Source organism: Podarcis filfolensis, assembly GCF_964270895.1.
Source record: "Podarcis filfolensis genome assembly, chromosome: 12".
NCBI classification, from domain to species: domain Eukaryota; kingdom Metazoa; phylum Chordata; class Lepidosauria; order Squamata; family Lacertidae; genus Podarcis; species Podarcis filfolensis.
This window is the reverse complement of record NC_139614.1, coordinates 38408632-38419433: the sequence shown is the minus strand read 5'-3', so window position 1 is coordinate 38419433 and position 10802 is coordinate 38408632. Positions and strand designations below refer to the sequence as shown.

The 10802-nt window shown below is 46.8% G+C and overlaps 1 protein-coding gene and 1 long non-coding RNA gene across 4 annotated transcripts in view; one reads left to right on the top strand and one right to left on the bottom strand.

Annotated features, from left to right (window-relative positions):
- Positions 1-356: 356 nt before the first annotated feature.
- Positions 357-5029, bottom strand: LOC310746259. Its single transcript, XR_014540543.1, has 4 exons — positions 4932-5029; positions 4318-4463; positions 3341-3506; positions 357-1501 (listed from the first exon to the last, which is right to left on the bottom strand). It is a non-coding gene; the product is annotated as an uncharacterized lncRNA (long non-coding RNA).
- The window catches only part of LOC310745980 (patched domain-containing protein 3-like), a 68185-nt gene continuing 61705 nt past the window's right edge, over positions 4323-10802 (top strand). The window contains exons 1-3 of one of the 3 annotated variants that reach the window (XM_083579447.1): positions 4323-5861; positions 9286-9407; positions 10635-10780. In XM_083579447.1, coding sequence (XP_083435573.1) covers positions 5082-5861; positions 9286-9407; positions 10635-10780 — 1048 coding nt within the window. In that variant the 5' untranslated portion in view covers positions 4323-5081. The remainder of the gene's footprint in view (positions 5862-9285; positions 9408-10634; positions 10781-10802) is intronic. The other 2 variants (XR_014540463.1, XM_083579448.1) reach the window with 2 other exon arrangements.

Genomic DNA, 10802 nt, shown 5'->3' with positions numbered 1-10802 from the left:
GGCTGCAGTGTGTAGGTGTGTCACGCGAACACTCCCCATGCTCCTGCCAGGGCTAGAAAGGGGTTAGTTTAACCTACGGTTTGCTAGTAAAACTGAATTACTGTCTTGCAAATTGATGCATGTCCAAAAAGTGTCACCAACGTGCAAAGTTTGGAAAGCTCTGGACTATGGTATCTCTCTGTGCTGGGACTTGGAGGTCCTGCTTTACAGTGGCACTGTCCTTCCTGGATGGGCAAACCCAGGAGGTGGTGCTGGGGGACTCCTGTTCAACATCTTGGATGTTGGCCAATGGCAGGCATGGCCATACGTGGCCCTTCTAGATGTTTTGGGGCTACAATTCCCATCATCCCTGACCACTGGTCCTGTTAGCTAGGGATGATGGGAATTGTAGTCTCAAAACATCTGGAGGGCCAAGTTTGGCCATGCCTGGCTTATGGGGTCCTTCAGGGTTCTATTCTGCCCCCATGCTATTTAGCATTTAAATGAAAACGCCATCACTCACTTTATGTGGGGTGTCTTTGAAAAGTGCTCAGAAACTTCAACTGGCTCAAAAAGCTATAGCCAGGTTGTAGACCGGAGAGCACATGACTTCTTTGCACAATTCAAAGTACTGGTTATGACTTTTAAAGCCCTACGCAGCTTTAGTCCAAGCTATCTGAAAGACCGTATTCCCTCATACAAACCTGCCTGGATGTTGACATCTTTGGGAGAGGCCCTTCTCTCAGACCTGCCACCTTCTCAGGCACACTTGGTAGGGAGAGGGTCTTCTCGGTGGCTGTTCCCAGACTTTGGAACACCTTCCCTAGAGATGTTAGACTGGCTCCCTCCTTGTTGTCCTTCTGCCAGGTGAAAGCTTTTGTTCCAAAAGGCTTTTGGGAACTGCCTGCTTTTAATGAGAGGGCTGGTGCCATGCTGCTTTTATTGTAATTGTTTGTGTGGTTTTAATAGATTTTATATATGTGTGTAGTTTTACTTCTAACAATGTTTAATTATTTTCTTTAGTGTTTCCTTTTTACATGTAAGCCGCCTTCGGTCCCATCAGGAAAAAAGGTGGGGTATAAATAAATATATAATACTGTAATTATAAGTAAAACCACTGAATGTACACATGAAAAACATTGGTCATAGGAACATAGGGAGCTGCCTTTTATTGAGTCAGACCATTGGCCCATCTGTCTCAGTATTGTCTACATTGATTGACAGTGGCTTCCCAAAATTTCAGACACTGTTTTCTCCCAGTTGGGGATTGAACCTGGGACGTTCTGCATGCAATATACACGTTCTGCCACTGAACCATAGCCATCCCCCATAGCCACCATGTTGAACTTGCGGACAAATCTGTCCCAGTCCCAGCAAACATTGTTCCAAGTATTTGTGCATGCTTGTTGTGACGGTGAAGGGTTCCTGATCGCCAGAATCCATTGCACAGCAACGCTTATAAATCGGCCAATGGAGTAAGAACTGCACTGATGCCTATGATATTCTCCGAATCTTTCTTCCACTGTATGATACAAAGAGAAATACGAGTGAGAACATCTTTGTCTCCATAGCTCATATGAAGCAATATTTCATCCACTGACATTTCACACATTCTGGAGACCAAGGGCAGCCAACATAGTGCAGTCACAATGTTTGTTGGACTACAGTTCCCATCATCCCTGACCAGTGGCTATGCTGGCTGGGGGTGATGGGAATTGGAGACTGAAGGGAGTTGAAGTGCAGAACATGGAGGGCATCATCTTGGCTACCCCACTGCAGACTGTAGCCCTCATCAGAAAATTGCATGACCTTCATAGAGCTAATACGTGGAGCAGAGCAAAACCTCACCTCTTGTCAGTGACTCCCACCCCAATGTCCATGCAGGGATTACAGTGGTACCTTGGCTGCCGAATGGCTTGGCTCCCGAATGCCGCAAACTCAGAAGTGTTCTGGCTTGTGAACGTTTTTTGGAAGCCAAATGTCCATTTCAGCTGTCAGCATTGTTTCCGGGGCCAATCAGAAGCCGCACCTTGGTTTGCGAACGTTTTGGAAGTCGAACAGACTTCGAGAACAGATTGAGTTCAAGAACCAAGGTACCACTGTAATTACTTGTAGGCATTGCTCAAGGGCGGGGATCTAAAGTGAGCCTTGCTGTCCTCCACATGAACCCTATTGATACCATTTAATTTTGGTATAGGGCTAGTTTCCCTTGCTTTTTACTTTTATACCTTTGGGGGCGTTTTTTCCAAAACACCACCTACATTTCCTCATTGTGGTGTGCGTGGTTATTTCCACCACATTGCTGTTTTATCTTTCCAGCCTACCCTCTGATGTTGGTTAGGCTGACAAACTGACTGGCCCAAGGTTACCCCATGAACTTCATGACCGGAAGGGGATGTGAATGGGGGTCCCCCACTTTAGCCCAACAGTGACAGTTCTTAAAGAACTCACACGTGAAACTGCTGACCTAACAAATAATACGTAACGAGTTCCTAAGATTGGCCTCCATTCCTAAAAACTTGAAAGTGACCAATGTAGCACACAATTTAAACAATGGATCCAGAGGGAATCCAGGAAATTGTAGGCCATTTAGTTTAACGTGTGTTCTAGGTAAATTGGTGGGTGGAAAGCGTTATTAAAGTTAATGAAAAATATGCAAACCCAAATCTTCCAAAGCAGGATCAACATGGTTTTTGCAAAAGTAAGTTGTGTCTCATTAATCTTTCACAGTTCCTTGGGAGTGTTAATAAGCTTGTGCATGGGGCTTGCTTGAAGCTTGGATCATAGAGTTGGAAGGGATCAGTAGGATCATCTAGTCCAGAGGTGGCCAACTCCCAAGAGACTGCGATCTACTCACAAAGTAAACAACTGGCAGTGATCTACTCCCTTTTTGGAGGGTTCAGGTCAAAGTTGTTCAGCTTTTTTTAGGGAGGAGGAAAGCCCCGTTTTCTTGCGGTTCAGGTCAAAGTTGGTGAGCTTTTTTTAGAGGAGCCAAACTTGTTGAGCTTTAGGGGGAGCCAGTCTCTACCACAGACGTCCAGTGATCTAACAGGAGATCACGATCTACTTGTTGGACATGCCTGATCTAGTCCAAACCCCTTGCAATGCAGGAATCTTTCATGCAATGTGGGGCTTGAACCTACAACCCACAACCTCATGCTCTACCAACTGAGCTATCCCTCAGGGTTATCTAGTAAGCACTGTACACTTGGGATATTTAAAAAGCCTTTGACAAAGTCCCTCACCCAAGGCTCCTCAGCAATTTTAGTAGTTGTGCATCAGTAGCTGGAAGCACAGAGGAGGAATAAATGGACAATTCTCACAATGGAGGGATTTACTCATTCCTAAATTTATATCTCACCTTTCTTCCTAGGAGCTCAGTGTGGCATACATGGCCCCCTCTTCTCCATTTTATCCTCACAAAAATGCTGTGAGATAAATCAGGTTGAGATATTGTGGCTGGTCCAGAGAGTCATGTACTAAGAAAGGTTCCCCAAGAATCTGTATTGGAACCAGTGCTTTTTAACCTGTTCATAAATGATATACGGTTAAGAGTAAATAGATTTTACTGACCTGTGGATAGTACAGTAAGGAGGGAAAAAATACATGTCTGATATTTTGGAAAACGTGCATATACATATACATATATATATAAAGTGACTGCAAGCACAGGGAAACAAACACCTGCAGGCATGCCCACAATGGACCACAGGTTTCTGGAATTTGGGGGGGGGGGGGGAGAACAGCAGCGCATCCACAGCTGTGGATGGAAAACATTGAGAAAGAGTGCAATTAAAAGTCAGGGCTGTGCAAGCCACATGCACATTAAAAATCTGGTATGTTTAGAGCCTATGTCACATCCTAAGTATATCTACTAGTATGTCATATGAGCAGGAAATCTATTTATATTCTTGTGGTATCTGAAATCCGGCACAAGCATCATTCTGTACAATTAAAAAATCTAAAACCTTTCACCGTGGCATTTAAAAGAACTTGCTTGGCAATCACATAATTATAATAATTTCTAGATTCATGAACTCTTGTGAATCTGCAATTTCTCACCAGTTTATTCCAAAACTGCTTCATTCAACTTCTGTGAAATCTTCTTAGTGTTAGCTTTAAAAAACAGTGCCTTTTTGCTCTTCTGGATCCTAGCTGGTCTTCAGCAAGCTTTTAAAATATATATATATTTATACGTGGCACACTCATCATTAATTTTTATCAGAAGGACCTAAATACTATCAAAACAGCAGATGCAGCAGCAAGCAAGCTCCTTAAAAAAATCAGGTCATGTGCATAAGAAGTAAAACTGAAAGTAAAATACAATTTTTTTAATACTTGGGGTGTGTTCACATTCCTGCCTCAGAGCGCTATTAAGTTGTTGTCGTCGTCCCCCCGCCAGTGTGTTTCATGCCTCTTTCTGCCTTTGACTGTTCTCATCAGGACAGCTTCATTACTGTCAGATTTGTTTCTATTTGAGGGTGCTGATGGCAAGAGAGAGACAAATTAGGAGTGGCTAAAGCCAAGGACTCCAGTCAGCAGTATTTTATAATGGAGTACAAAATACATAACATGTCATGGGAACATGAATTAAAAACTCTGCACTGGAAATGCGGTGAGTGTACAGTAAACAGAAGTGGGGAGCCGCAGGTAGCCCACCCTTGCGGAAAAAAGACTGCCGAGACGAAGGAAATTCCCAGTTAAACGGGCTACTGGTTAAAAGATCACTTTCATTGCATCTTGGCTTAAAAAGGCACTGCGCCCTCTCGTTCTGGATTTTCTCGGGAGTTTCCCTCAGACGTAGCGGCCACATTGCAGCCAAGAAACTGATGTCTTCGCTGAACGGAGTTTCCCTCAGCATCGCCTCGCTCCCTCCCCCCAACCGACTTCTGAGGCGGTTAGCGGGTGGGCGTTTCCCGGACGGCGGACCTCCGCCCAGCGGCCATTTTTACCATCTTTTCCCGCTCAGTTCCCCCTTTTCGAGATGTTTCAGAAACTCGTGCTAGGTGGGGCCGGGCTGCCCTACGCCTGGCTTACTCGGATAACGGTCTGAACTCTCTTAACTCTCTTCGCCGCTGGGAGGAGGAGAAAGAGAAAAAGCGATGGCGCCCCTCGACTGCCACACGGACTGCGTGGAGAGGCCCCTGTCGCGCGCGCTGCGGGCCCTGGGCGCCCAGGTGGGCGCGCACCCGTGGCCCTTCCTGCTCGTGCCTCTGGCGCTGACGGGCGGGCTGGGCGCCGGCTTCGTGTTCCTGAGCAGCCTGGAGGACAACGACATCGAGGGCCAGTTCACGCCGCTCGGGGGCCCCGCCAAGGGCGAGCGGCGCTTCGTGCAGGCGCACTTCCCCACCGACGACGCGCGGCGCTTCTCGGCCGAGAGGCTGAGCACCGAGGGCTCCTTCGCCTCCCTCCTGGCCGTGGCCCGCGGCGGAGGCTCGCTCCTCACCCGGGAGGCCTTCGCCGAGCTGCTGGCGCTGGACAGGGCGGTGCGGGAGCTCCGCAGCCCCGACGGCGCCGCGCTCCCCTTCGCCCAGCTCTGCGCGCGGAGCAGCCCCGGCCACAACTGCAGCAGCGCCAACCCGCTGCTCAGCTTGGTGCAAGGCGGGTCGAGCATCGAGGCGCTGCTGCCCCACCTCACCTTCCCGCTCTACGTCCCTCCGCTCATTGCCAATCCCCTTTTCCTGCCCCCCTTTCTGGGAGGCCTCGACTTGGGTCCCGGGGATGGGCCGGCGCGCCCCGTCCGGGCAGCCAAAGCGCTGCGCCTCTTCTACTACTTGCAGGAGGATGAAGCTTCTCGCAAAAACGACAGCGCGCTCTGGCTCCGGACGTTTCTGGAGCGCATCCCGGGCGTGGTGAAATCCTTGAACCTCGCAACCATCCAGGTAACTGTCTCCTGGCACGATGGAGCCGGAATGTGCCCGATATGAATCTCTGTGTCTGCCTGATGCATGCTGCCATGCTTACTGGAGCGAACAGGATCTGAAGTCAAACCACTAGGGTCAGAGGTTCCCCATGCCTAACCCACCTGCATCAGCAAGTGGAGGCATTCAGTGGAGGCCAAACATTTAATTTTAGTAAGTAAACAATGTGCTTCACCACAGGAATTAGAAAACAGCATCTCTGGCAATGCAAGAATGATTTCAAAATGATGCACATTATTACTATGCCTTGGGTAAAACCTCAGTGCCTAGGGCTTGCCGATCGCATGGTCGGCGGTTCGAATCCCCGCGGCGGGGTGAGCTCCCGTCTTCGGTCCCAGCTCCTGCCCACCTAGCAGTTCGAAAGCACCCCCAAGTGCAAGTAGATAAATAGGTACCGCTTTATAGCGGGAAGGTAAACGGCGTTTCCATGTGCTGCGCTGGTGCTGGCTCGCCAGAGCAGCTTCGTCATGCTGGCCACGTGACCCGGAAGTGTCTTCGGACAGCGCTGGCCCCCGGCTCTTAAGTGAGATGGGCGCACAACCCTAGACCCGTACGGGCAGGGCTACCTTTACCTTTACCTGTGTCAATCTCTAGGTTTTAAAAATGCATTTTATCCTTTTATGCTGTTTCCTAAATTACTTCTTGTGCACTGCTTGGACATGCTTGGATGTAAATCGGGGCAGAACACCTTGAGCCCATGGGCCAAATTTGGCCTGCCAAGCTTCACCATTTGGCCCATAAGGCCATTTTACCCAAACTATGCCCACATGCCCTACATCTGATGTCACATGTGATGTCAGGCACAGGGCAGGCAGAGATAGGGCTAGATCAGCTGCACATACCACCAATCCCAGCAGAAAGGACCACCCATCAGCTGATGCATTGGGACTTCAATTCTACTTGGGCACCATCTTCCCCTACTGCCATTGGTCCACTTTGACAGGACCACCCATCTGTCAATTTCCTCTTCCCACCTGTCAGAGTTGGACCATAGGATGGGGAGAATCAGGATCTGACCTGATGGTGGTTGACTGGGGTCTTGAGAATAATGTTCGTTGCAGGACTTCCAACTGCGCTATAAATAAAGCTTTCAAAATATGTTTAAATAGGGGGAACAAGGGGAATGAATTTGGGCTCCACTGCAAAAAGCTTGGGGCCCTGAATTAACCTCTAGCAACACCTCCAGATTATGTCAGTGTGATGGGCTGATTTGTTTGAAATGCATATCATCCGACCCACAGCTCCTCACTCATAGGAACCCCTCCCCCTTCTTTGCGAAAGTGAAAACAAAAAAGGACCTGCTCCTTTAGCATTTGTAGAACAGAAAGCAGAACCTCACTGCATACTAAAACTGAGGGTTAGCTAACAAGCCCAAGCAAAATTTGTACTGTATCTGTTTTCTCAGCTAGGGTGGTTATTAGTGCAACTAGTTCTGCTTCTCTGTGCTACCCAGGCCTGAATAGTTTCTCCCTTTCTTTTTGTCTCTCTCTCTCTCTCTCTTTTTTTTTACCTTTATCTCCCTTAAAAAATATTTTTAAATTAAGTGGTTTGACTACTGGAGCCAGTAACACTGTTCAGTGTAAGGCTATTAATATGCCTCTTTGCATCCAGAAGGGAAGCAAAGGAACTGCTCCAGACAGGTAAGTTTTATTCCATTTGGGTTAGTCTGTTGCAGCTTTTCATTAATTAGCATGTGTTTTCCCTCTCACCCTATTAAACAGAACTCATTGCTTTGAACTTAGGCCTTCTGCTACAGCATCCAATCAGACATCAATGCCTGACATTTTATTGAAAGGCTATCTTTGTTTTAAAGTTAATTATCCTGCCTCCTTTGGACAATTATTTTATTATAAATATCAGGTGGGGTATAATACGCACATTTAAACAATATATGGAAGATGTATCTTTCATCAGAAATGGGATTTCTCCCTCACAATCCTCAACATTTGGTTAGTTTTACTGGCAGGCCTAACAGGACGACTAACGGCTTCTGTTCCCTGCCCTGCCCACCCCCAGATAAAGGGGAAAATAAAGAGACAATTGTTCAGTTCCATGCTGCTTCCCGCAGAATTCTTTTTTCCTCTTCCTGCTCCAATAAACTTTTAACAGAGAGGTGGGGAATACCAGGTTGAAAGTTAATTCAGTTCTCAGCGCTACTAGTTTCTGTACAACTCGAGACTAGTCCTAAAATAAGTGGATTCAAGGCCTTCAGTTGGTGAGCACAATAATTTCAGAGCTCTGCTGGATTAGACCAAAGCAACATTTTCACCCATAATGGTCAAGCAGATGCTCATGGGAAACCCACAAATGAGGATTGTGTCCCTCTTTTGCTCTTGTTTCTCAGCAATTAGTACTCTGGTACTTAGAGGCAGGCTGCTTCTGAAGCTGGAGACATGGAATAGCATCATGACTGGTTGCCATCGGTATTATTATCCTCGGTGAAGCTCTCTTAAGTACTTTGTAAGGAAAGGTACTTAAATAGCCATCATTTATTAATAAAGCCCATATTGCTCGTAAAATTCTTAAATCTTTCATGAATTTTGCACATATATATGTATGTACGCATGTATGCAATATTGGATTTATATTCTCAGTGACTCAAAGCATGAGCAAATGGATAGATTTTAAAAGTTATGTAAACTAGTGGTTGTCTCTAAAAGTTTGAAGCCAGACAGTGGTGCTCAGCTGAAGCTTCTGCCAGTCATAGGCTGTGCACACATTGGTGACTCGAGGCATTAGAGATTTTGTTCAGCCAACCCAACCAAGCAGCTTAATGAAGACTGAGAATTGCTGGGCGGCCTCAGAATGTTGAGTGTCCAGTGGGATGCGGAGTGAAATGAATTATTCTCAAAGAGGGCATGGCTGGCTAACTTGAACCCTTGGTGTATGAAGTCTTGCACTGTTTAGGAAGGGCTATTTGAAAGAGCACCTCACCCCTTATATGGCAAGTCAAGTCACTGAGGGCCTCCAGCAGATACCACCTGATCAGGAGGTCTGTTCCTCACAGTGTAGGACTTGGGCCGTTAGTGCTGTGACACCTGTCCTTTGGAATTACTCCCCACTGCTTGAATATTACACAGACGCTGTATCGGCTGTCTTTTAAGTGCCTGCTGAAGAACCTTGCGCTTAGCAAGTAGAGATCTTTCCCAGTCTACATCTGTATTGGAATTGTTTTAAGGATGTTTTTATTGTTTGCTATCCTGGGCCCCTGTGCAGGAACACTCCATGCTGCAAAATTTATTTCAGGTCCCACTTATATTCTGCTAATTGCACCCTATCTTTATACTCTTGTGAGCATTTAGATTTATATATTAAGCGAGAGAAAATATTTAACATGTGACCTTCTCTTCTCCTCCACCCCCCCCCCCCCCGCTCCCTATGGCAGGTGGCTTATTTTACTTCATTGTCCAGACAAGAAGAGTTTGAAAAAAATACTAAGGAAGTGGTCCCTTTGTTTTCCATCACGTATACCTTAACAATAACCTTCTCAATTATCTCATGCTCAAGGTAATTGCTGAGGAAAGGGAAATCATTTTTATCTTTTCATTTTGTGAGAGTGTATGGGGGACTCCCTGGTCTTGAATGGGGCAACTGTGTCTGTGAAGGAGGAGGTACACAGCCTGGGAGTCATTTTGGACTCACAGCTATCCATGGAGGTGCAGGTCAATTCAGGACAGCTGTCTACCAGCTCCATCTGGTACGCAGGCTGAGACCCTACCTGCCCGCAGACTGTCTCACCAAAGTGGTGCATGCTCTAGTTATCTCCCGCTTGGACTACTGCAACGCATTCTATGTGGGGCTACCTTTGAAGGTGACCCAGAAACTCCCAACTAATCCAGAATGTGGCAGCTAGACTGGTGACTGGGAGCAGCCACCAAGACCACATAACACTGGTCTTGAAAGACCTACATTGGCCCCCAGTACATTTCTGAGCACAATTCAAAGTGTTGGTGCTGATCTTTAAAGCCCTAGACGGCCTTGGTCCTGGATACCTGAAGGAGTGTCTCCACCCCCATTGCTCTGTCCGGACACTAAGGTCCAGCGCCGAGGGCCTTCTGGAAGTACCCTCCCTGCAAGAAGCGAAGTTACAGGGAACCAGGCCTTCTCGGTAGTAGCACCCACCCTGTGGAACGCCCTCCCATCAGATGTCAAAGAAATAAACAACTATATGACATTTAGAAGACATCTGAAGGCAGCCCTGTTTAGGGAAGTTTTTAATGATTGATGTTTTAATGTATTTTTAACCTTCTGTTGGAAGCCGCCCAGAGTGGCTGGGGAAACCCAGCCAAATGGGTGGGGTAGAAATAATAAATCATTATTATTATTATTATTATTATTATTATTATTATTATTATTATTAGGTATCATGGGTATGCAGGCTTAAGAGGAGGTAGTAGATCTACCAAGCTTCATCTGAATGTCTGCCATCTTTCCCACATTCCATCGAAGAATGCAGACTCAATGGCCTTACCAACAGCCAACTTTGTTCTCCCCCCTCCTTAGTTTGTTTACTGTCTAGCTGATGAAGCATTCTGGGGAGCTTGGAAGCTTGCATCCTTTTTTGAGATATTTTGTGCAACTAGAGCTTCAAAACAAAGCTTCACACAGCTTCAGTGCATGCATAGCCGATCCATTTGGTGCTAACGGGTTTAGCTTGGTTCAGTGGGAGGGGGGATTAGCACGTGTACCGTGATACTCTGAATCGAATTAGAATCTTCTTAATATGTTTTCCAGGCTGGACTGTGTACGGACAAAAGTGTGGGTTGCAGCTTTTGGGGTGCTGTCAGCAGGCTTATCTGTCGTCAGCAGCTTTGGATTGCTGCTCTTTTGTGGGGTGCCGTTTGTTGTCACAGTTGCAAATTCGCCATTTCTTATCCTTGGTAAGTGAGCAAATGTACACAT